The sequence below is a fragment of the Protomyctophum bolini genome, assembly GCF_963924005.1.
Source record: "Protomyctophum bolini genome assembly, chromosome: 1".
Classification (NCBI taxonomy): domain Eukaryota; kingdom Metazoa; phylum Chordata; class Actinopteri; order Myctophiformes; family Myctophidae; genus Protomyctophum; species Protomyctophum bolini.
The window spans coordinates 44,590,330-44,616,180 of NC_137862.1; the positions used below are offsets into that span (position 1 = coordinate 44,590,330).

Below are 25,851 nucleotides of genomic sequence, written 5' to 3' on the forward strand. Positions count from 1 at the left end.
CTACAATTATTTATTACCTGAAGGGAGGGGACTTCTGTTTTAGAGAGCAATTACAAGACACATTATACAGTAGTACCTTGCATTACCTTGCTCTACGTTATATAGAGTTATTTAATAAAAAGTAAAAAACGTAAGACATTTTTAAAACTGATTGAAACTATAATTGGTGCTTAATTTTTATTTATTTAGTTTTAGTTTGTCATTCATTTGGTGAAATTGGCCAACACAACAAGCTAAATGTTATTTTGTTATACATGACTATGGCGTGTTCACACAGGCAGATGTAAAAGATGCAGTCTACCATTCATTCTCAATGGAAGGAAGCGACATGCCGATGCAAAGACGCAATGATGCGTGTAGCTGCTCCAAATTATACGTCACTGGTGGAGTACAACAAAACTGTGCCATTTTATCATGATTATTAGTGAGGACATATTATATGAAGATAGGTTGAAAAGTGGTGAAGTGGCCCTTTAAATTATTCTTAATAGTTATAGTATATTATAGTATAATACTGAAACTAATTAAAACTAAACAAAACTAAAGTGACACACACGCACTCTCTCTCTCTCACACACACACACACACACACACACACACACACACACACACACACACACACACACGCACACGCACACGCACACGCACACGCACACACACGCACGAACACACGCACGCACACAAGACTTTTAATTTGAAATCCATAACGGAGGGTTGTGGTGACGTCACGTAGCCAGAAAGTAGTCCCGTCTCGTCTCACGTAACAACCAGCCGCTTGTTCTTGTTGTAGAAATAAACATGACGGTAACGACGTTGTTGTCAACATGACGACGTTGTTCTGTCAACGACAACAACGAGATTAAATCATCAACTACACTGGACGTCAACACACCACTGGAAGGATAATAACACCTACGCGACAGTGAGTGGAAATGTTGTCATTATTGGGCTGTCTGTCAGAGGAAGCTAGCTAGCTATAGCGGGCTAACGTTAGCTTTTAGCTGGGATTCAGTGACAGCATATGCTAGCTGCGTAGCGTCAGCAGCTTAGCTAACTAGACAGTGGCTGTCAGAGCAGAGGGGCGTGAGTCTGTCCCTCTATGGTCTGTCCACTTTAACATTTTATTATTGTTTGTCTGCTAGCTCGGTTGTTTGGCTGTCAACATCTGTCTGTGTGATGAATTTTTTGATGATTTTTTTGATGAATTTAACAAGGTGGACCCTCTTGTAAACAAGTGTAATGCTTTATGGGGTCGTCCACTCACAGTTAACAGTCTTTGTATTGAGTTTGTGCTTGAAATGTACTGAAATTCTGCAAACTGTTAATAAATATTTCAATCAATCAAAAATATGTTTGGTTCAAATGAACCGAGTGAAGTTTTCGTAACCGTTTTAACAGTACAGACAGAAAGATAAAGATAAACACAATAAGCTGCAACATTCTGCGATCTGAATCGTCAGCTCACTAAAGTTAGTCATATAAATAGCAACTGAACAGAATTGGCCCACATTGATTAAGCATAGGAGGAAAACTATATATAGTGGTTCTCACATAAGACTGTAAATCAAATGTAAACCTGTAAATCAACTGGACTGAATTATTGTTATTGCATGTCAAGACTTGCTCACATGCACTTTTTCATCAGGATGGGTGACAATTGCGATTTTTGTTTTAAACACACCTTGTGACTGCACCTTTTCAACTGCAGAACATATTTATGTTGGCACAGAAAACATGTATTATAATTTTGTGGCAACTGGCAAAACATAGTGTTTTATTATTATTGTGCATTGCCATTTATATAGAGTTTACAGCTGTTTATGGGAACTAATACTCCTCCTTTCCATTCACCCTTTTCTGCTTTCCCAGGTTGTGTGAAGTGTTTATTCAGCTCGGGGGCATTGTGGTGAATTGGCACCAACCGAGCCCGTTTCAACCACGTTTCTCTTGGCAAGAGACGTAGGAACTCCACTCCATGATGCCTCTGCTGTTCCTGGAGAGGTTCCCCTGGCCCAGCCTGCAGACCTACACGGCTCTGAGTGTGGCTCTGCTGGCCGGCAGCATCTTCAGCGCTTACACCACCGTGACGGAGCAGGCGTTCGGAACGTCTGACGTGGACGAGCCCCCGACTCCGTCCGCCGACGTGGAGCTGGAGCAGCTGAGTAGTGATGTCGCGGACGTGGAGTTGGCCACGACCGTGCTTTGGTATCTCGTCACTGACAGTCTCTTCGTATGGGTGAGCCCTAACTAAGTCGATGCTGTGTGGGACTTTGCATTGTCTGATAAGATTGTGATTTGTGGTAAAGTCCCTGCCCAGTGCCCACCACCACCACAGAGGTTGTGGTATGGAATCCACCGTGCAGGGTTCCACTTCCCACGGTCAAGAAATTCTTGACCGTGGGAAATTCTTGGCCGAAACCGAATATAGGAAACAGTTGGCCGAAAATCAAATACCGAATATGATTAATATTATATGTCTTTTTTCCTACCATTGCTGTCATGGCCGTACCTTAAAGCTACCTGATTTATGGCAAAATAAATGGTTATGGCAAAACATAACTTAAATAATAATCACTATTATGGGTCCATAAAACATTTATTCAGCTCTTTTGAATGCATTAATTGCATATACTATTCAGTGATATATTTTCTGCCTATTCAGGCCGAAACCGAATAGGCAGAAAATGCATTTTTAGCCATTTTCTGCCGAATATTTTGCAGAATATTCGGTGCATCACTAAGCAAGGGTCCTGGAATTTATCAAAGGTCCTGGAAAAGTATTTGGATATGCATTGTTTTTGGCTATTGATTTAGTAAATGAAAATCATTTTCCAAAACATTTATACCGGTAACGGTAACATTACATGAAATATGTAACAACAGTTTTTCCGCTGATCTACAAGCTCACAACGTGCTTCAGCGTGGGTTGTGTAGACCTTTTTTAATTAATTATCATAACATATTAACGGTAACATTTTTTATTTTATAGACAGACTGTAATTGTGTAATTTGTGTTTTGGCAGGTGTTGGTCAACACATTTTGCTGCACTCTAATGTTGATTGCTAAGGTGATCCAGTGTGTGGTTTTTGGACCTCTCAGAGTCAGTGAGAAGCAGGTGAGTTTTAGAGTCACATTAACGCTGTATTTATTTATATTATTTCAAGTCAGTGGCTTTGCTGCCTGAACCCAGTCCCCTGAATCACAACCACATCCACATCCGTCGTTGGCGTTGACTGTTCGCTGCTTCACCTTCCTATGTATGAATGAACCATTGTAAAGCGCTTTGAGCACTTGGAAAAGCGCTATAACAATGCAATTCATTATAGTACTTGACAAGACAACAACAGAATAGCAGCACTGCTGTGATATGATGATTAGAAAGGCATTAAATAGCAGAAGGTGTAATAACAAGGTCCATGGACAAGAAAATATCAATACAATGATGCAAATAGAAAGCAGCAGAACCATTGGTGGAAGCATTGAGATTAGCACATCATCTCACAGAAGGTTTCTTCTCTCCTCAGTTTCTCCTCTTGAAAAATACATTATGTTCCTATACTTGAACACACACCTCTTTCATAATGGCTCCCTCCTTCACAAAACACACAAATACCTTGATGTCAGACTACCATCAATAATACAACCTAGCCTTTTCTATTTGACAGTTTATTTCATGGCTCCCTCCTTTGTTAAACATACATACTTTGGTGTCTGAATGCCATCACTTTGTTGTTTGTTAAGTTATAGACTGTCAATTAGTTATAGTGATATAGTTATAACATAGTTTTGTTCTGACACTCCCTTTGTGCTCTGTCTCTTGCAGCACCTGAAGGATAAGTTCTGGAACTTCATCTTCTACAAGTTCATCTTTATCTTTGGCGTGCTGAATGTGCAGACGGTTGAAGAGGTGGTGATGTGGTGTCTGTGGTTCTCTGCCCTGGTTTTTCTTCACCTCATGGTGCAGCTCTGCAAAGACCGCTTTGAATACGTAGGTTTACAAACCACACTACATTTTCAAAACAAAGATATTACTTAAGGCTGAAAGATACTATATCTGCCATTGCAGATGTCCGCAAATGTTGAATACATTCATATGGCACTCTCATCCTTGTATTGACATGGTGGGTTTTACTAGTCAGTATTGGTGTTGATTTACTGACTGGAATCAAGCCTTGTGGTTTAGGTACAGTATTTACATGCGAGAGTACTGTGTGTACTCCCCAACCCCCCTTCCCCCTTTATTGTGAAATTAGACAGGAAGGGTGGAGGAGATGGGGGAAGATGCAACAAAGAGCCTCGGGGCAGATTTGAAACGGTGGCCAGCTACGAAAGGAATGTAACCTTATTTCTGTGGTATGCACTCTTACTTAGCAGGTGAGCCTTTGGGACGCCCTTGAAAGTACCGTGTTAAATCTTTTGAGAGTGGAAAGTGCAGTTAGGTCAGATATGAGAGCTATGCAAACCTACAGCCGTGAGAAGCACATCTTGGCGTTTAGTCGTGCAAAGTTGACTTTGGTTATTTACTGATTATTATGACATAAGTTACCCCCCACCCCCCCCCCCCCCACACACACACAGCTTTTATAACAGCTGGAAATCTGTTTCTGTGGTGCGCTACGAGCTTGTAGGTCTGCTTTTTTTGAAAAATCGAAGAACTGACATACGGTAGAAACATAGCTTTTTCAGAAGACTTTCGGGATGTAGAAGACATTTTTAGAATCTGATCTCAGGTCAGAATGGGTTAACCTTTCCCTGACCCGACTTGTAGTCCGTCTGACCTAGATTTACTGTACGTTAACACTGCGCTGCACTGTACTGCAATGCACCTCCTACCGTTCCCTGGTGTGTGTCGTCCTCAGTGGTGAGATTCAAAGTCACAAGGGCTGGCAGCAGCAGCGTGTGGATATGATTTTCTGGTGTAGGGCTCCCTGGCCCTCATGAACTGATATTGGTCTGGAGATGTCACACATTACTGCTCTAACACTCTGTAGAACCCATCAAAGGTATGAGGAGACTGAAGCACAGCAGTGGGGCTTTTTCAGTAACCATGTCGGCATTCTTTAACAAGACAAATAACTTAAGCTTAATATGTTTGCGGGGTGCATTGAAATGTGACCGGTTGGTGGGTGACGTGGGTCAACCAGGTCAATGCAATGTCTCAGATTCTGTTCCACTCTGAGCACCCGAATTGGGTATGAAATCTTAGTCTTGCCGTTAGTTTAGTTTCCTGTACATTTGTCTCATGACATTCATTACATGCCTAACTGCCTAACTAATATTTAATCAATTGTGCTCTATTTTAAGAGGTAACTTTTTATAGGTAAAGTTTTTGCCTATAATAACTCAAAATAGAGATCCCACAATCATTACAAAAACCTGAATCATCTTCTGAATCTTTGAAATGTCTCACAACACATTTTATTAGAGTTTATTTTGAATAGGTTTCCCTATATGACCCACTATGAGGCCTGTTTCTTTTTTAGGATACAGAGTAAACATGATAGGCACAGGCCAGATTTATCTATCATGTTTGCAGGCTGCCGCTGCACTACCCCAGTTTATGTTCCACTCACTGAGTGACCATAGTCCAGTTCAGTACTTGTCAGTTTTGGTTTAGTTTAGTTTTTGAGGTGTGCATGCTAGCTAGCCCCTCCTATATACAGGTTTAATGTTTGTCTTTAGTTTGTTTTGTAAACGCCACTGACAATGAAGGGACATTTTTCATCATAAAGAGCCTCATTACATCATATTGTCTCTGTATTGGCGTTTGATGTTTGTGTTGGCACCGTTTGTTTTACATCACCATTACATCACCTAATCAACATGAGTTAGACTTTAATATATTAGCGCCCCTCACTTCACATGGGTGTGATTATTTTGAGTTCTTGTTGATACTATTCTTGGTGACTTATTCAGTTTTGGCTGCCGATGTTGTGTCACTGGCATTATGACATTTGTTCTGCATGTTGAGCAAAACAAAATATCAGATTTAGTCACCTTATGTTGGAAACAGGTGTCTCATCAACGTCTTTTCTGTTGCTTACAGTATCTGTTACACTAATGTCACGTGTCAGCAGCAGGTCATGCTGTCCTCACCTCGTTGTAAACTAAGTAGACAAAACATTATAATTGAAATGTTATCAATGAAATAAAATAAAACTAGTAAATATGGTGAGTTTATCCAAAGTGCTTTACAATGTACATTAACCCATTCACCGGAGAAAACCATGCAAGACACCAACGTGCTCATCTGGAGCAGTGAGGGGCTCTGTGTCTTGCTCAAGGACAGTTTTAAAACACTAACTCATGGGGAGCTGGGGATCAAACCGGGAACCTTCCAGTTCCCAAGCGGCTGCTTTACCTCCGTTGAGCCACTGCCAGTGCCGGACACGCATTGAAAATTAAATTCAGAATTGTTGCTAGCTACAGTATGAGCACATTTGCATGAGCATGACATGAGAAAGGGAAACTGAAGGTCAGATGAGGTCTCAGAATGACAACATTGTTCCTTTACACATTTTGGAACTCTTATCGGTAGTAGGTACATGGTACATACGTACATACATACAGTATAGTGAAATTAACCTAACATTAAATAATTATAATAAATAATAAATACAATCATTCATATTTGGGGCAATACATTTAAACTTCAGAGCGAGTGACAGTGCTTGGGGAGTGTTCTGAAATGTGTGTGTGTCTCCTTGGTATATCTGACTTGCAATCTACAGCACTGCTTAGTGCTTATAGACAGACATTACTCTATGTAGGTTAGCACTTAGCGGTGTGTCTGCACTGAGTTAATGTGTAACACATCACCCTAGACATCTGTCTGCCCTTCCAGTAGTGTTGTGTGAAAAGCTGATTACATGCAGTGGAGTCCTGTTCCTCTGGTTTCTAGCTTGTGGTTAATGAACACACATGCACAGTTGCACACTGAGCTGCTCCAGGCCAGGGGAGTGCAGTTACATCTGTATGTATGTATCCTCCTGAAAACACCGATCACACAGTTGTGGAATAGAGAAACTCTGCTTTGAGTGTATATATATCTATAGTAGCCATTGTGTACTGTTCAATGTGCTTGGTATTAAACTGTGGATACAGATTGCAGTTTTAACCACTGAAAACCTCTATTCTTAGTCAAACAAGCCCAACCCACACCAATGATTCGCCATGCAGCTCCTTGCAACATGCAACTACTTGTAAGTAACTACTTGTAACCATTATCCCCATTGGCGGTTGCAAGGAGTTGAATTTGTGTGGTTGACCTTAAAACTGTTTTGTTTCAAGCAGTTGCGACTGGTGTGGTTTGGGCTCCAGTTGTAACTGTACATAATGGACCGTTTTTTTCCGTTTACACCCAGCCAAACATCTCCCATCTACAACCTTACAACGCGTTGCGAGCTTGTAGATCTGTAATTTTATGGCTAATGATCCTCACAGGATATGGATGCTTGGGGTTCAAGTGGTTAACCACTTTCATCCTGGTTATTGTCAAGAACGTTGGAAAAACCATTGTACAACAAAGTATAAAAATAATAAAATGTTCCTTTTTTTAATAGCACTATTATAGTATCGGGGTGAAAGTCAAAGGCATAGGGGGAGGGATTCTGTGGCTGAAAATTTAAATACTGCAATCAGCTGAGATCATCTGTGTGGGAGATGATGATCATCATCCTCATCACAACAGTTAAAAGGCCCTTGAGCAATGTATTGAACCACTGATGTGTCAGAATTCATTCTTGTGACCAGCAGCATTAGAATGTATAGGCTAGGCCCTAACCGCTAGGGTGTAACTGTGAGATGTACAGTATGACACCCTGATTGAATACTTCATTAACAGTTTGTTAAAATAATACAGTTTGAGACACATACAATGCTAAACCCAAGAAAGCACTATGTTGTTAAATCTGTTTTGTGAAAGTTCATGTTTGTGTTATGGTTAAGTAGTTCGGTTTAGGGGTTATGGTTGACTTGTGCCTGATCTGTACATACTAGACTGAATACTGTCATTGTGCCTCGCACGACAGCCGTTTTTATCTTAAACAACAAAAACTGTGTCTCCACTCCTAGCGTGCGTACGTACGCAAGCTTGGAGTGATGTCCATCACAAGGTGAACACAAAGTTCATCTTTATCATCGATGTAATGAAATCCATCCGCTATTTATTTTGTTACTGGTCAAGGGCTTATGTAAATATTAACTAATTTACTGCTAGCATTGATGTAGTCTGTAGTCCCTTCCCTGCCACCGGATTCAGACCCCAAAATTCACCCTGAAATGAACCGGAAGTCACCAAAGCGTTAATATTGTAACGGTTGTTACACGGTTGTTACACCCCGACCGTGACAACGGTCGGGGTGTTCTCTCCTCCACCTCACCAGCGCCCATACCCTAGGTGGGGTTGGCAAAAGGGCCCTAACCCTGTGTAGAGTTTGCATGTTCTCCCTGTGTCCCCAGTAGGTAGTACCCTCACAAAAAACATGCAGTAATCCTGGTCTCTATACTCTCTCCGAATACCAAACGAGTCCCCCCTTTACCAACTCGCCCCGGGCGTACAGCCGGCGGAACTGTGCGGCCTGGTATTCCTAAAGTAACCTCATTAAATTCCTTAACCTCAGTAAAACTATGCCAACACCTAACCTTATACCTAAACTTAACCAGAGTAAAACTTTGCTTTAACCCAGAAACGTATTCTCAGTATAAAGAATACAAGAACCGCGGCACAGAGCGGTCGACAGGAAAAGATCGAGGGGCGGGGCGACCGTACCTGATACCCTCTCTCCCCCTGGCCAGCTGATGGAGGGGAAAGGAACTGGTTGCAATAATGAGTTCCTTCCAATCCACGTGCTACGTCCAACCGGGGAAACTCTCCCTGTCAGGTGAAAAGAAGTGGCTTGGACTCCTCATGCATTGAAGGAAGCATGAGGTCAGTCCGTTGCTGACCCAGGTTGGCGGAGGGAGTGTAGCGCCCGGGATTCCATTATACAATAATGACACTGTGTGAAAAAATGGGGTACAAAGATCGTGGCATAAAAAATATTGTAACCGTGAGCCGAGAGTTGACGATTTAGTAATGAGCCGCTAACATCCCGGTTTTGATCAAACAGAAGAAAAAAGTCGTTTAAATTTGCAGTTAACATGGCAGTGGACGTCGAGCGGGAATCATTATAATTGATGTAAAACCGGGGATTCCGGCTTGGATGAGCAAGGTCTCCCCACATGGAAGTCGAGGGTTGAGTCTTGGGTAGGACATACAACTTATGGATTGTGGCTTTAAATAACTATGTCAACATACTGTTGACATGTACAAGCAACGTACCTCTGTAAATATCCCGCTATAACTCCTTCTATTAATCTGTTTTGTTTTTCCATCCCTGGTACAGCTGTCGTTCTCCCCCACCACCCCCATGAGCAGCCATGTGCGCGTGCTTTCCCTGCTGGTGTCGCTGCTGCTGGGCTGCTGTGGCCTGGCGGTGGTGTGTGGGCTGCTGGGGGCCGCCCACGGCGCACACACCCTGTCCTTCATGGCAGCAGAGGTGAGGCGCTGTCGGCATGCTCTGACTTAACACATCATGACACCTCCTTTCGATGGGAATACAACATCTGCAAAAGAAAATGTGTTCAAGGTTCAAGCAGTTTCATTGTCGTTCTATACAAGTACTAGCCTCGGAAACCCAGAGGTTTTTATATCCAGGGAGAAAAAAAAAGTCTGGGACCGAGTCCACTTCAATTCGGCATAGAGTAGCGCAAACTCTGCTGATTTCTAATCGTCTGCGCCTTTGTTAAATTGAAGCACACACGTACACACACACACACACACACACACACACACACACACACACACACACACACACACACACACACACACACACACACACACTCCTCTCTCTCTCTCTTTCTCTGTCGCTCTAATTCATTTGTCTCATGTAGCGCAGTTGCGTCTAGATTCTCCCGGCAGAATTTTTGGGGTCCTTGACATGAAATATTGAGCACCACTGATTACAGAAACATAAGGTTTTTCAGAAAACTGTCAGGATTTTTAAGACATTTTTAAAATGTTGATGTCAGGCCTAAGTGGTTAAGTATTAGGCACCAATTATTAATACTGAAATACTTTAGAAAATAAGATCATCATAACTTTCCAACAGTGTCATTTGTCTTAATATTTCCTGTATATGAGCAGGGAGATGACAAATGCTGAAATTTGAAATCATTAGACAATATATTGACATATTGACCTGCGTGTTACTGAATGTATGCTTTTCCTTTTCCAGTGTCTGCTGGTGACTGTACGCACTGGCCATGTCATTATGCGGTAAGCGCTGTAAAGACACACACACACACACACACACACACACACACACACACACACGAGGTACTGCAGCAGCACTGATGACATAGCCTTTGTAAATTTAGAATGATCCAGGGACTGTGCTAACTAACATTAGCACTGTCATTAGTTTTTTTTTCCCCCTACTCTGTACACAAATGCACACAAATATTTGTGCGTGTGAGAGAGAGAGAGAGAGAGGGGTGAACAGGATTAGCCTAGCAGCTAAAGCTGTATTGAAGAAAAGCACTTATGAATGACTTTAAGCTGAACCTAATGCGGGTAAACTGCAGTCTACTGAGTCTAGTGAGGATAGCCATAAGTATTTGGCATAGCAGAGCATGGTGCGTAGAAACTCATTGCCCTGGTCCATAACGGCATAGCAGAGCATGGTGCGTAGAAACTCTTTGCCCTGGTCCATAACGGCATAGCAGAGCATGGTGGGTAGAAACTCTTTGCCCTGGTCCATAACGGCATAGCAGAGCATGGTGGGTAGAAACTCTTTGCCCTGGTCCATAACGGCATAGCAGAGCATGGTGGGTAGAAACTCTTTGCCCTGGTCCATAACGGCAATCGATTGAGTGCTTTGTGCAAGGAAAAGCCCTGTCACTGCCACTGACTGTTTATTTTACACTGACTAGAAATCCATTCATTCATTCATTTGATCATAGATTAATGGCTTTACACAACAAGGGTATCGCGGCCACCACATTTCGCAAGAGTTACTTCCTGCATCTTATGTCGTTGTTCTAGAAATCGCTCCCTTCAGGCGCTGTACAGTCAACTGAGGGCAGAGCTGTATGTTTCAGACCATTGAATGACATAATAGGGTTTTCAAGTGGACATCCCAGGTCACTGATGTTTCGTCAACTAGCCCACAAGACCCACTATACCTCAGTGTTGGACCTGGTCCCTGGGCTGCTCGAGTCTGACAGTTAATAATATAGTTAATAACACACCCTATCATCCTCCATGCGTGATCGTGAAGCACATTGTTTATTACATCTCCTTGAAAAGAACTTGACACACTCAACTCCTCACACTGAAGAAAGGTGGATAGCCGAAACGTAATTTATTTGTGATGTAGAAAATAAATAAAATCACACCCGTGTGAAGTAGGTGGCACTCTTCTCATTATACATAATCTCATGAACAACTGAATTTATGTGATTGGTTAGCTGATTTGCTCGTCTACATATGACATACATTTCCCCTTCATTGTCAATGGCATTTAATGTTACAAGTGTTGCCACAAATGTCTCGTCATATTTGGCGGACATTTGACCTAATTTGTCCTTTCATTCTCAATGGCAAATATTGAGAGATGTGGGGACAAAAGCTGTATATAGGTTAAAATTCATTCTTGCTATGTGCAACCTATATTCCTACAATGTTGATTTAACGGGTAATGCACCCTAAGTCAGAGTGCGGTTACAAGAAAAAGTTACTGCTCAAGTCTTCACCATTTAGCTCGGCCCTGCCTCTCCTCTGCCAGTCTCATTTCTCTTTAGCCAGAGTACCCGTTCCACCCATCTGTCTGTGTCTCTTTTTATGGCCATATAATATATGGAGATTTCTGTATCTATCTCTCTGTGTCCCATTATTCCTATATATAGTCTAGTGTCTCCTCGGCCATACATTCTACCAGAAAATCTGCAGCAAAAGTGTCTGACAGATTATTTTTGTCCAGGGTTTACTTTTCTTTTTTTATTTGTACTAATATTCCCAATTTTGTCATCAGCTCATGATAGCACTTTAGCTCATAGTATGCTAATTGAGCAGCTACTGCTGTGACTGATACAGCTTATCATTTATTTGTCCTTTTACCACCCCCACATCCATGGTAAATGCCTCTACAGCCTAGGGTCGCCATCTCTTTTGTCCTTTTGTTTGACCAGGCAAATTTACTTTAATTTTGTCACATTTCTTTTGCCTTGAAGTCATACCGCCCAGCGCCACATTATTAAACTGCATACTTATTGCCAGACCCAGGGGGCAGGCAGCCAATATAAGTCCATGTCACTTATTGCTCAGGAGGTAGAGCGGTTGAAACCAGAACATTCCCAGTTCGATCCCCGGGTTCTCCTGTATCGCTGCATCATCTCCAATGTTGTATGCATACGAACTATTGCTATTTTATTATTCTTTGTTTCACATACAAGACTGTTTTGCTCTTTGCCTCCAGTTATTCCATCCACCTGTGGGACCTGAACCACCCAGGGACTTGGGAGGGCAAAGGAACGTACGTCTACTACACTGATTTCATCATGGAGCTGGCTATGCTGTTCCTGGACCTGATGCATCATATCCACATGCTGGTGAGAGAGAAAGGGTTGTACCCTACACTTTCTTTCTTCTTTCTAATTATTTGTTCGGCTTTTTGTTGGCTTTGTTTGAGGCTTACAGATCTTTAAATTAATACTTTTTAAAATGTATTTGGGAAAAATGCATGGGGGATTATTTCCTGGGCCCGTCGTCGTCATAAAAGGGGGCGAGACTGCGACGCTCTATATGAATTGTATTGTACGATGATGACTAGCAATAATTGTAGGTAGTGAAAATTATATTTTAGTTTTTTTCAAACTAAACCTAAGGTTAAAAACTAAACTTAAGCTCCATATTATTTATCAGTTTCAATTAGATTTTGTTTTATCTGCTCACTTCTGCTCCATTTTATCTGCTCACTTCTTTCACGTCCAATTGCAAAATTTATTTATTTATGAGTATGACCTAAAAATACATTTTATGTTCATAAACATTGGAAATAAATGGCTAGTTGTTTTGACAAGGGATTTTCAAGGTGTCTTTACCAGAATTCTGTCTAATCACAAAAATGAATAAAAGAAAAAGCTGTTAAAGCCAGTTAAGATATTGGTAGGCAGCGGAATGAGAGAGATGGAATATACTGTACTAATCATAAAACAAGTGAGCGTTTATGTCTGTGAAAATAGCATAACTCCAATTATAGCAGGTTTTACTGTCATTTGAAATCATAGAGTGATAAATATGAGCTCACCCCAGCCTTAGACCTGTAATTTTACCCGTGACCCATCCCTCCATCTGCTTCCCAAACTCAAAGAAAACATCATGAATGAACCACTTGAAAAAAATAATGAAAATAAAAACGATGCATTGTGAGCCTGTACTGTAGATCACAATTTGATTTTTTTTTTATTCTTGTTATTGTTAAGATTTCTTTAATGCAAATTTCGGAAATTCCTGAAAATGTCAATTTATTTATAGTAAAAAGGGAATATTTGCTCATCTCTGACCCACTGTTTGGGAGACACAATGTGTCTTATCTCTCTTCCTGCGTCTTTGTCCACAGCTGTTTGGTAACATCTGGCTGTCCATGGCCAGTCTTGTGATCTTTATGCAGCTGCGCTATCTGTTCCACGAGGTCCAGCGCCGTGTCCGGCGACACAAGAACTACCTCCGCGTTATCGACAACATGGAGGCCAGGTGACCACACCGCTTTATTCACTAACACTACCTCCGCGTTATCGACAACATGGAGGCCAGGTGACCATACCGCTTTATTCACTAACACTACCTCCGCGTTATCGACAACATGGAGGCCAGGTGACCACACCGCTTTATTCACTAACACTACCTCCGCTTTATCGACAACATGGAGGCCAGGTGACCATACCGCTTTATTCACTAACGCTGATGTTATTGGGATGTTTCGGCTTTGGTCTCGCTCTCTTTCCACTTTTCAGGATTCATACACAGCCCGATGTAAGCCAGGTGTCGGCAACCTTTTTGACATGAAGTCCCATGTTTTAATTTTCTTGATGGTCAGTGTGCCATATCAACATGAAGTTTAATTATGAACCACATCAAAATGTTATATTTCCAACAGATTTTGACTGTTTTCTCCTTCTGATTTGTTGATCGGGATGTAATGATCATTAGACCAATAGCAATAACCCACCTATCTCCCAGACTCCCTCACCAGTCGCAGTTCAGAGTTTGAATTAATGTAGAATTATGTGCAGGATGTAAATTGCATACAGATTTGAGGAAACTTAATTTAGTTGACTACATTTCTTTTTTTTTAAACAAAATCCAAAATCATCTCTCTCACACTTATGCCAGTGATCACCCTCTCCTGTGCCAATGTTGGCAAATTTAGTTTTAGATTTTTTTATCTGCTGATCTGCTGAATTTGAATTGAGAGATTACTGAAATATGTATGGAGCTATATCCAAGCCCCCAGAACGGCTGTCCAACATTGAAGCTGCCACTACCTACTGTCCAAAACTGATCATGGAGGTGGACGGACGTTCAGTGACGTCTTGTGCGTAACGTGCATCAACCCCAACCTCAAATTGGACCGCTCTCAACTTCCGCTCGCTCGAGCCATTGAGTTTATAAATGGTCCTCCGCCACTGAGCAACTTCTATTTAAATGAATACTAGGGTATTAGAGATTAAGCCGGGATTTAACACATATCCTGGCTTAATATATCCTGGATCAGCGATTAACCGGTTTCATGAAAGATGGTTAATCTTGCCAGATTAATTTAACCAGTTAACCTGGATATGTTGAGGCTTGATTCGGTTTCATGAAAGTGATGCTACATTAGTTACCATGGAAACTAATGCTTTGGACCAGGCTAACAGCCAGGTTTAACCTAATCCTGATGTCTTTACTTTTCATTAAGCAGTCAAACTGATCACAAACCAATGATGTTTTCCAGACTTATTCAATTATAATGGGTTTATGTTGCCTTATTTGTATCGGTCTGCATTAAAGGACTAATTTAAGCACTATATAAAACCAAATAACCAAAATATATAGGCTGCACAACATCATGACAGGTTGTGAGCTTGTAGATCAGCTGCTTTTGGTGAATGTTCCCCAGAATAGGTTTGCTGTCGTGCAAGTGCACGGTTAAGAAGAATTATTATATTATATTATATATATATTTTTTAGTAAAAGTGAAAACCACTAAATATTACCATTACTCATTGTTTTACAACATATTACCATTGTAACATTTCACCCACTACTAGTCCTACATACTTACACCTAGAAACCCCATTCAAACCTATTTAGGTTCATCCTACGGTGGACATGTGTGCCTGAAAAGGAATCTTTGAAATGTTTCATAGTTTTAGAAATATAGTGCTTTCAAATTTGAGAATTTTACAATGGGGCTCAATGGCAGACATTGGCACGTCAAAAAAGCACTTTCCCCTAGAAACTCCATTAACACTTTTTATAATTCAGCTTACTGTGGAGACACATGCTGGAACTTTTTACTTTGAAATGTTTTGTAGTTTCTGAGTTATTTAACTTAAACGCCAAATGCATTCTCAATGGCAATAGCACAAACTTTGGCATGCTACATGAACCCATGACCTTCACCAGTCTGGCCCGTCTGGACAACAACCCCCTTCCCCAAAGGTAGCTCCCTCAGAGGAGGGAGTTATGGCCAAATATCACAATGCGACAATATCATTATGCTTACAATATTAAGAATTATTTTTTAAGTTAATAGTAGTGGTAAAATGTAAACTATATTTTTGGGGTAGTTAATCATTCAGTCTATCCACTATTGAGAGTATGTTCTCTCTTTAATTACAGCAGGAGTATTTATTTTAGAAGCTTAAGTCCTTGTATCAGTAAGTCTTGAATAGATTAGTAAAGATACTGAGATATACAGAAGGGGGCAGTAATGCAACTATTAAGGATGCAAACTGCCATAATACCCCATGAAGGGATAGAAGGATCAGTAAATCTGTGTTCCACAGATTGGGTCTAGAGACAGAATCTATCTATTCAGCCAGGCTTGCTGATCCCGGCTCGCCAAATCCGCCAATTCTGAGCCTCGCTTGGCTTTACTGGAACAGAATAAACCAGGCTGTAAAGACCAGGATTGAAAAAGCCTGGTTTTGGCCTAAATCCTGGATTAGTTAATTAGTTAAAGTTTCGTGAAACAGGCCCCTGGTAGGAGCCATACGGTGGTCCCTGGGTCAAAATCTGTTGAAAACCACTGCTCTATGGCTAACAGCATAACATAAGATAAGAATGGCTTCCATTTGAGTTTCATGCAATATCACTTGTCAACCAGTAGGTGTCGTCCTACCTTACCACTGCCTCCAAGTCTCCAAACACTGCACATGTATTATTTATTTTTGTATTAACATTCTCAATACAATACATAATGTTTCAAATAACGTTTTATTCCTGCACAAAAAGGTTATAGCTTTAATAACAATGATTGTTTTTTTTGTTCCTTTGTTAAATGATTTTAGTCATTGTATTTTAAATGTTTTTTGTGTGTGCAGGTTTGCAGTTGCTACTCCAGAGGAGCTTGCAGCCAATAATGATGACTGCGCCATCTGCTGGGACACCATGATGACAGCACGCAAGCTGCCATGTGGCCATCTCTTCCACAAGTATGTTTATCTTTCCAGTTGGTAGCAATGAGCCAGTGTTCTGTACTGTGCATGCAGGCACTGGATTCATAAGCACCACTATTCTGGTTTATCCTTCCATGTCAAAATGAGGGCCAAATGATCTATGCAAACCCTTCACGCCAAGCCTGATGCTATATATTTTAAATGGGGTTTTTTTTTCCACACGAGTAATGTTTCCTTTACCTATGCTATTTAAGTTGTATAAGACCTTTCCAAAATTGGCCTCCATTGAAGAGGTTACAAAGTGTGTTTCCTGTGTGTGAGGTTCTGTGTTTGCGTCTCTGTAGCTCCTGTCTGCGCTCCTGGCTAGAGCAGGACACTTCGTGTCCCACCTGCCGGATGTCCCTAAACATCAATGGGGACGGGGGACAGGAGGGGGGCCAGCGGCAGGAGGGGCCCTCCGAAAACAACCTGGCCCCTGGGGGCCCTCCTGCGGACGCCAGGCCCCACATCAACCAACACAACCACTTCTTTCACTTTGACGGTGAGTCCTTCTGGCACTAAGGAAAGACAGTTGGCACAGATTATCTAAGCAATACAAAGAGACCTTTCACATGAATTTCGTTTTTAGTTTATTTTTTTGTTTAGTGAACACTTGAATGCAATACATTACTACTTGTTAGGACATCCACACTTTTAAAGGGAGGTGATAACTACGTCATTCAGAACTTGTGGATAGCTTCGTCCTGACTCTCCAAACTAGTTTGGAAAGCCCGTCGTAAATGTCAGGAGACGTTGGAAGGAGCATGTACATTCTGTTAATAATGATGTGTCACCAAGATAATTGTCTCTACAGAACTACAGATGACAATTAGCTTTGTAACTGGTGGACAATATCTAAAAAGTTTGTTCTGTAAATGACAATGTGTCTGATTTATACATTTAGATTATTATAATAAGGTAAAGAATTATTAAACTCCTCTGCCCATGTCTCTCTCTCTCTCTCTCTCTCTCTACAGGCTCCCGTATTGCCAGCTGGCTGCCCAGTTTCTCAGTAGAAGTGATGCATACCACCAACATCCTGGGCATCGCTCAGGCCAACAACTCTCAGCTCAATGCCATGGTGAGATGACGTCTACAGTCTTATCTTTTTTTTTTTTTTAACAATATATTTATTGCATTATTTTTTTTTTTGACAGACAATACAACAAACAAAACAATACACAATACAGACTACAGTCTTATCTTAACGTATTGTAAAGGCGTCGTTAGGTAGCCTAGTAAACCATGCTGGTCACGTGGAAGAGCCAATCAGGCTGCTCTCAGAGCCCTGTGATTGACAGACACTGATTGGCTTTGCTACTTTTGGGTTTCTGTAAAACGCCCACCCAGCGCTTGGGGCCAGATTGGTCTGCAGTAAACACATGATAATGTGAATTCACATGACCGGCATGGTTTTCCAGGCTAGTTGTTTGAATTCACATGACCGGCATGGTTTTCCAGGCTAGTTGGAGGGTTGTTTGAATTCACATGACCGGCATGGTTTTCCAGGCTAGTTGTTTTGGGGCTGTGACATTTGTTTTTGTCAGTTTCTTTAAGATTAGTTTTTTTTTGTGTGGCTTTTGTGCCTTTATTGATAGTTACAGTGAAGACGGACAGGAAAAAGGGAGAGAGAGAGAGAAGGGGAGAGACACACAGCAAAGGTCTTCATGAACGGGACTCGAACACATGACACGCTGTCAGGCCAGAGCCTATATGACCACTAGGCCAGTGGGCCCCTGCCATGCATTTTTCTATATATTCTTTTTATCCCACGATTTTGTAACAAATTTTATCACCCCTGTGTCAATTATCTAATGTGATCCTGGGCTCTACACACCCTCCGCCAACCTAGTCCCCCATATATGGGGGACATGTCACATGTCGTCTGAGTAAAAGCTACCATGGGGATTTTGAGTTACTAAAGGAGTGTACAGTATGAATAGATGTGTTTCATATGTTCTACAGTTTGTTTTGCAGTTTGTTTTTTCAATAATATAATATAATAATATATTTCCAAGCAATATAAAAAGAGGTACCCTAAATATACTGGGCTCAAGCATTCGACTCCCTCCCCAAACTTACACCAGCCCACTGACAGCTACCTGCTAATACAGGAAATCGTCATTACAGTTCCCATTATCAAGCTCTTGTCTGGAACCAAGCTCACTTGCCACACCCTGGTCTTCCTCCAGTGACCGAAATGGGATGGATGCTCCTGAGTCAGGACACCATATCATGAAACTGAAAGTGTTTGTTATCTTTTATGAAGTAATAACAGGTAGACACAGCAATGCTGGTTATCGCATAACGTTAACCTCTGTTGTACTTTCACAATTAGATAATCTGATATCATCATGATGTGTGACTGAGAGGCATAATTTACTCCCCTGTTTTATTACTGTTAGTTGTGTAAAGAGATAAGAAATGTGGGTGGATGATTTCCATGAAACCATGTGGTTTCAAGAGAATAACCGTCCGATACACAGCTCAGCATATTTCCTGTCAGTAGGCTGGGGTGCAAAACCAAAACTCAACTGTACTACACCATGCCATACATATTAGGGATATTACACTACCGAACCGATTGTTGGTAGAATTACAAATTAAAAAACTCTATTCCATTTCTCCCCCTCTATTTCCCATTCCAAGTGCATTTGTCTTAAATGTAATGCCAGCGCTGCTATTCCAAAGACATTTTCAGCAATGCTATTATAATGGGTAGATCTTGTTGAGCTGGTCATTTTGAAAGTAGCTCTCAAGTCAAAAAGGTGTGGGCACCCCTGGCCTAAATGCACCCTGCTGTCTGCTAGGAGTGGTCATATTTCCAGCATCAACCCTTGCCAAAGCCATCAGGAGCCGATGGATCTCCTGCTGTGTACAATGATCACCGCCTTTCTCCTCCTTCTTGTCCACCTCCTGCAGGCTCATCAGATCCAGGAGATGTTTCCCCAGGTTCCCTACCACCTGGTGCTTCAGGACCTCCAGTTGACCCGTTCCGTAGAGGTCACCACAGACAACATCCTGGAGGGTCGCATCCAGGTGCCTTTCCCCACACAGGTCAGCTAATGCTCTTTTCCATTGCCCAGAACCTACCTTTTTTTGAGTGGTGACAACCGCCTCTTTCAGCGCCACCTGGTGGTCACCAGTTTAGGCTCTGAGTGCCCATTATAAAGAAAGAAAGAATTTGTAATTCTATTATGCATGTAATATGCATGTCATCACCTGTACACCAGATTAGAGGAATTTTCAAAATATGGATGAAAAAAGAAAATTAAGAATTATTATTATTTCGTTTTTTTTTTTAAATCAAGACGTCCGTGGCATCCATTACAAAGACGGCAATAAGACGTCTTGTCGTCCGTGGCACCTAAAGAGTTTTAAGTGACTTTGGACCTCATTCACCGTGGCAGTGATTTCTTTCCAGCAATCATTTTTATTTTTATTTGTGAAGCCGCTAGTCACACTGGAAAATATCATTATTTTGTTGCTTCCACAACGTCAGGAGGACATCTATTTCGTTTGAGCTGTAAGGCCTATAGTTTCTCTTTTTTTTGCTGCTGAGTCATGGGGCGTGGAACAATGCAAATGAAGTTGTCGGGTGATTTTCCGATCATTTGGCAGCCGCTCGCATTCATTATTCTTTTTTTTAGATATTTATTTGCGGCTTATGCCTTTTTATTGGTTTTTTGAAGGGACAGACAGTAGGCTGACAGGAAACGGGAGAGAGATGGGGGAAGACATGCAGTAAAGGCCGTGTCGGGCTCGGGAGTCGAACCCGCGGCACACTGCGACTGGATTACCAGTCGGGTGCCCAGACGGTTACGCCACCGCCTGGGCGCCGCTCGCATTCATTATGACATACACCTGTGTACCTGTGGTACACAACCCTTTTGGAATGGCACAGGATCTTATCGCAGGTTCAGCGTAGGGTATATACACAGTCCTTTACACACTTAATTTACACCTGCGCGTACATTTCCGTTGTGAATGAGGACCTTTGTGTGTATGTCTGTATGTATGAGCATGACTCACCCCTGCTGTTTAGAAACCTATTGACCCTGCTGTTTCTTACACACACACACACACACACACACTGACCACTGCAGCGCACACACGCGCACACACACACACACACACACACACACGCACACTAACTACACAGTAACTATGACAATAAAAGTAGTTGCACCTCTCACAGTTCGCACACTGACGCACAGGTGCGATTCTTTACATAATTGTCCAAAAGAAATTCAGAGCTGAATATTTTTTAAACCAGTGATTCTCAAACATTTTCACGTCAAGGACCCCCAAATTAACATGTATTTGTCCACCACCCCCCCTTCATCTAAAATATTTGTGCCAGGGCTCAAAATACATTACAAGGTCTGAGCAAAAATGTGGTAACTTGTGTCCCTATAGTCAACGGAGCGGGCCTCTATACAGGTGAACCCGGCCCAGGCTGGGCCCAGCGGAGCCGCCCAGGCCGGCCCCAGCGAGCCTGACAACATGGAGATCAGAGGGAGCCGCTTCTCCAAGTCGGCTGAGGAGAGGCAGAAGATGCTGAAGCAGAGGAAAGAGGAGCTGCTCCAGCAAGCACGCAGGTCGGTTCACTGTTGCTTGGAACTATAGGCCGGTTCCCAAACATTCTGCTTCTCGATTAGGGCATCCTTCAGCCCAGACCACACCAAAGGGTCCGCGGTTGGGACAAAACCTTTTTTAAGGTAAACCACAGCAACGCAACTCATTGGGTTGCAATGAGTTGCATTTGGTGTGGTTGACCTTAAAAACTGTTGCGACCCTTTGGTGTGGTTTGGGCTTAAGTCACCTGTGAGCTATATATTAAGCTTTGAGCTTCATGCAATACCTCTACCAATAGTGGTCCTACCCGACCACAGGATCTAAATGTCCCAGTAGGAGAGCAAAGGAGTCCAGATAGAACCATCGCAGTTGTTTTACAGTATATTTTATTTAACATGAATTGCAGCTTTAGTATGTATTATTTTCCCACATTACAGGCGATATCTGATCAAGAGCCCAGAGGAACAGGAGGATGATTTGCCGAGATTGGAGGAGGACTCGGGCCCCGTAACGGACTTGACCATGTTGAGACGCAGAACCATGGCGGCAGCCGCAGAGAGACGTATGCAGAACCAACAGAACCCAGCGCCCTGAGACCTCCATCCATACCACACCGTTATTATCAGAAGAGGAACTGGCCCAACTCCTTTAAATCTAACCTCACCACTTTTCGTATATGATCAATAGTATTAACCCCACGCAAAAACAAGAAAAGAAACAAATGTTGCAAGCATGGCCTTTGCCTGCAAATGGAGTTGGAATTGCTGTTTTTATTTTTATTTTATTTTATTTTTTGCTGTTTTCCAGGCTGCATAAGCAAGATGAGACCATTGTGAATGGCCTCTGCGTTGTTCTTTCGGCGACACCTTCTCGCCCCTTCTCGTCGGGAGCACCGGTGGAGATTCAAGGGCATCGAAAAGTGCACATTGCCCTTTATTTATCTACTGCCACATATTACAAACACCAGCCACAGCACGGATTCAGCGTTTACCACTACTGGGAATGGCTGTTTTCAAAACAAACTGAAAATAAAATGAAACGTAAAGAGCATGCATCGTATAAAACAAAGTTTTCTTTCTTATGTTTTGAAGGTGCCACTGCTACAGCCTTGGTCTTAGTGATTTTACTTTTATCAGTTAGTTTTAAAAACTATTTGCGTTCATAAGGCAGAAATGTATATCTTGGGTGGAAAAACTCATTATTTTTTGGCGCGCGTTTATATGAGATGAGTTTCAACTGTGAATTGACAGTATGTCAGAGGACATAACACCCAGCTTTCAATGCTTTTATTTCTTGCCTCGGAGTAAGAAAATGTCACTTTAGTATTTTTGCTGCATTTCTGTGAAATATGAATGTACCTCTCAACATGATGCTACAGATGAAGTGTCTGGCCGTCACGGGCATTTGGGTGGTTCTGTGTTCAATGTGTGAAACACTTGGGGGTTTTTGTTCTCATTTTAACGTGGCAGAGTTTTTGTTTGTTTTTTTAGCTCTTTCTCCTGAAATCCAATGTTGGCATACTAGAATCTTGTGTACAAGAACGGGATGCTTTTTATTTCTGCCATTGCTTCTGCCCTCTGCTTAACAAGCAACTCTGTCCAAATGTTTATTTTCTCCTCATACTTTGGAGTAATATGCTAATGAGTTTGGCAATCAGCACTAATTTAGATCTCATTATGGGATTCTGAGGATGTGCTGCCATTGTAGATTCATCTGAATGTTCGTCTCGTGTAGCAGGACAATCGGAGATCCCGACTATTGATAACATCTGATGTCTAAATTTAATGTTGTGGCAAAAGAATTGTGGGAAGTCTGGGAACAATTCCGAAATGTAAAAAAGATATACCATATTAACAGAAGCATCACAGAACCAATGCAAAGACTTAAGGTTGTTCCCTTTAGATGGCAACAGGATTACTTTTCAAAGCAGAGTGCAGCTTTGTTACTGCTGGCTTTACTCCAGCATCCAAGCCCGTACATTGACTTTAGACCTATTGAGAAGGCGGAAGTCTCAGATTGTCTGACTACTACTGATAAGTGTGATAGAGTGCCAGCGGTTCCCTGTGCACCGTCAAAGTGTATTTGACTCTGAGACTGTAAACATGTGTACACTTTCAGAATTACAGATGAGTCAGTTCAATTAACAGAGGATTTTACTGTTTGCAAGACACTTATTTTTGAAGCATGGGTGAGACAACTTAAACAGTACATTGTGTAGTATTTTTGTGAGCCTGTTGTAATGTTACATCTGTTGTCTTGTACACATTTGGCGCCCTCTGCTGACAGCCAACTGTAAGAATACGTGATCAATTCAGCAGGCAGATAAAGCTGACTGTATTACTACTAACAGTGTTGAGTATAGCAGCATAGGCAGTAAGTGATATTATTTTGTTAATAAGTATTAGATAGCTCTCTATTCTGATAGAAATCATTCCTGAGTGCTTGTTAAAGGTATATTCATGATTTAACTTAATTCAAATATCACTTATTTATTTTAATTATCCTCCCTAATATAGAGTGTGCTGACCATATAATGAGTTCCTCCCTGTCCCCAGTTAACCCCTGGGGTAAAGAAATACCTTTCGTTTTTAAGCCTTCATCCAATCAGGATTAGAGGGGCCTTCCTCCAATCATGATCAAGTGGGGGCAGGCCTTGGTGCACGTGCTGTAGAGCGTGTGCATGTGCACTTCTTGTTACCGGGACCAGGGTTTTTTCCAAATCACTTTAAGCAGGGGCCTCCAGTTCTCACATTGTTGGGTTGGATGTCAATTTGATCAAATCAGGATAGTATGCACGGTTAGAAGTAATGACACGAAGAAGTGAGCAGAACAATTGAAACTAGAACACTATAATACTGAAGCTAATAATTGGGTATTTTCTATGTAAATTTGCAACCAACCTGAAAATATATTTTGTGTTTGCTGAAGAGCTAGAGAGACAGTGAGACCGCTGTTACTGAACAAACACTATAGCGTGGGTCTTCAGCAGAGTTAAGAGGATGGAGTGGTCAAATCTTTGTTATAGTCGCACACCTGTGACACATTGTGATTTTAGAGATTTGGTTGAGAGGGAAAGAGGCAAAGAGCAGACCAAATGTACTAGGTATTGATGGGTTTAAGTGGTTAGATACTGTAGTGTACATGTATCTGAATACACATCAACCAAAATCATGAATGTACACAATATTGAAAACCCCTGCTCTATAGCTGTGATTACTATCAGAATGTAGAGCATTAATTATTTAATAACACTTTGTTTTCAGCAAAAAAAAAATATCACTTGGCCTACCTACTTTAACTGCGTGTTGCTGCCAATCCAGTATATGAGCAGTGTGTTAGTACATTCATTGTTTAAGAAAAGACCACTGTACTTCCTCATTGTATAGAACATGAACAGTGCCGTTGCAAGGCAGTGGCTTTAATACTGGACTCATTGCAGTCATTGAGACGGTGTGTATTATAAGATGATTTCTGAGAGTGCCAGGGTGGTTTGGAGTTGAGTTATACGAGTCCAGAGATGTGGCTTTTTGTTTTCTTTAGATCTCTTGTCCCAAAGAGCGCTCCATGAATATCCACTAATGGAGATCTTGTGATCTTATATGTTATTTTATTTTGTCCCCATTAATGCAGGAATTTTATTTCAGAACTACATTGTTAGTCCAAGTTCAACAGGATAAATTAGACAGTTGTCTTTAAATTGTTTGAAATCTTTCATAATCATGGCATAGTTTCATATTAACTGGTTATTTTTTTTATAACCATGACACGTAATAGCTAATCTAAACTGAATTACTCTTTGGACTGAGGTTTCCTGTATTGTTGTGCCTAAATCAGAAAAAAGGTCCATTCTAAGTTAATTCTGTAAATAATGTAGTTTTTCTTTTTTGTAAAAAAAACAAAAAAAGTGTACAATTAATACAAAAGACCCAATAAACCGAGCTTCTCTTACAGCTTTTTAGGGAAACATTCATATTATCTTGCGTGTTTGTGTTCTCTATACAACAGAGTAACAGACCCTAATGTTTTTTCACTCTTTAAGAGCACTATATATTTTCCAGAGATCCAGTCCTATATTGCGCTGATCAGAGCAATGGTCACAGAGTTATGGCCATTTGAAATGTTATACAGTCCTGCTGTAATGTCCCATACTGTGACTATTGTCATGGCAGATCCCTGAATAGCATTGTATAAATATAATTGCACACACCCTTATGTGCATGTGATGTGTGCGTGCGAGCGAGCGATAACAGTTCTGGAAGATCAGGCCATTTACAAGAAAAGCCCACCCAGCACACCTGAAAGTGAAAGCAAGTTTGCTTAGCCTACTGTATATATAGCCTGCAGGCTGCTGGACTGAAGAGACAACTCAGACTCAACTGTCCTGGACTACTGTACGGTCTCTTTCAGGTTGGTGAAATATATCTTTCTATTACTGCTTTCATGTGATTACTCTGCAGGTATATCATTCAACTTGTTAATTTATCTAAAGAAAATAAATTGTTACAGTTGTACAGTGTTTTTTCTGT

The 25,851-nt window shown here is 41.4% G+C and overlaps 1 protein-coding gene across 2 annotated transcripts; it reads left to right on the forward strand.

The window, feature by feature from the left end:
• The first annotated feature begins 756 nt into the window (after positions 1-756).
• Positions 757-25,293, forward strand: amfra (autocrine motility factor receptor a). Of its 2 annotated transcripts, XR_013964599.1 has the most exons (15): positions 757-922; positions 1,870-2,236; positions 3,024-3,116; positions 3,825-3,989; positions 9,388-9,540; positions 10,279-10,319; positions 12,520-12,652; positions 13,663-13,796; positions 16,634-16,744; positions 17,053-17,249; positions 17,725-17,828; positions 19,670-19,804; positions 21,167-21,348; positions 21,763-24,315; positions 24,381-25,293. XR_013964599.1 is itself a non-coding variant. In XM_080772113.1 (14 exons), exons 2-14 carry the CDS (start codon positions 1,976-1,978, stop codon positions 21,917-21,919), a joined length of 1,866 nt encoding a protein of 621 aa, XP_080628239.1. In that variant the 5' UTR covers positions 757-922; positions 1,870-1,975; the 3' UTR covers positions 21,920-25,293. The 2 variants fall into 2 exon arrangements, 1 of the variants encoding a protein (XP_080628239.1); XM_080772113.1 differs by having other exon boundaries at positions 21,763-25,293.
• Positions 25,294-25,851: the final 558 nt, after the last annotated feature.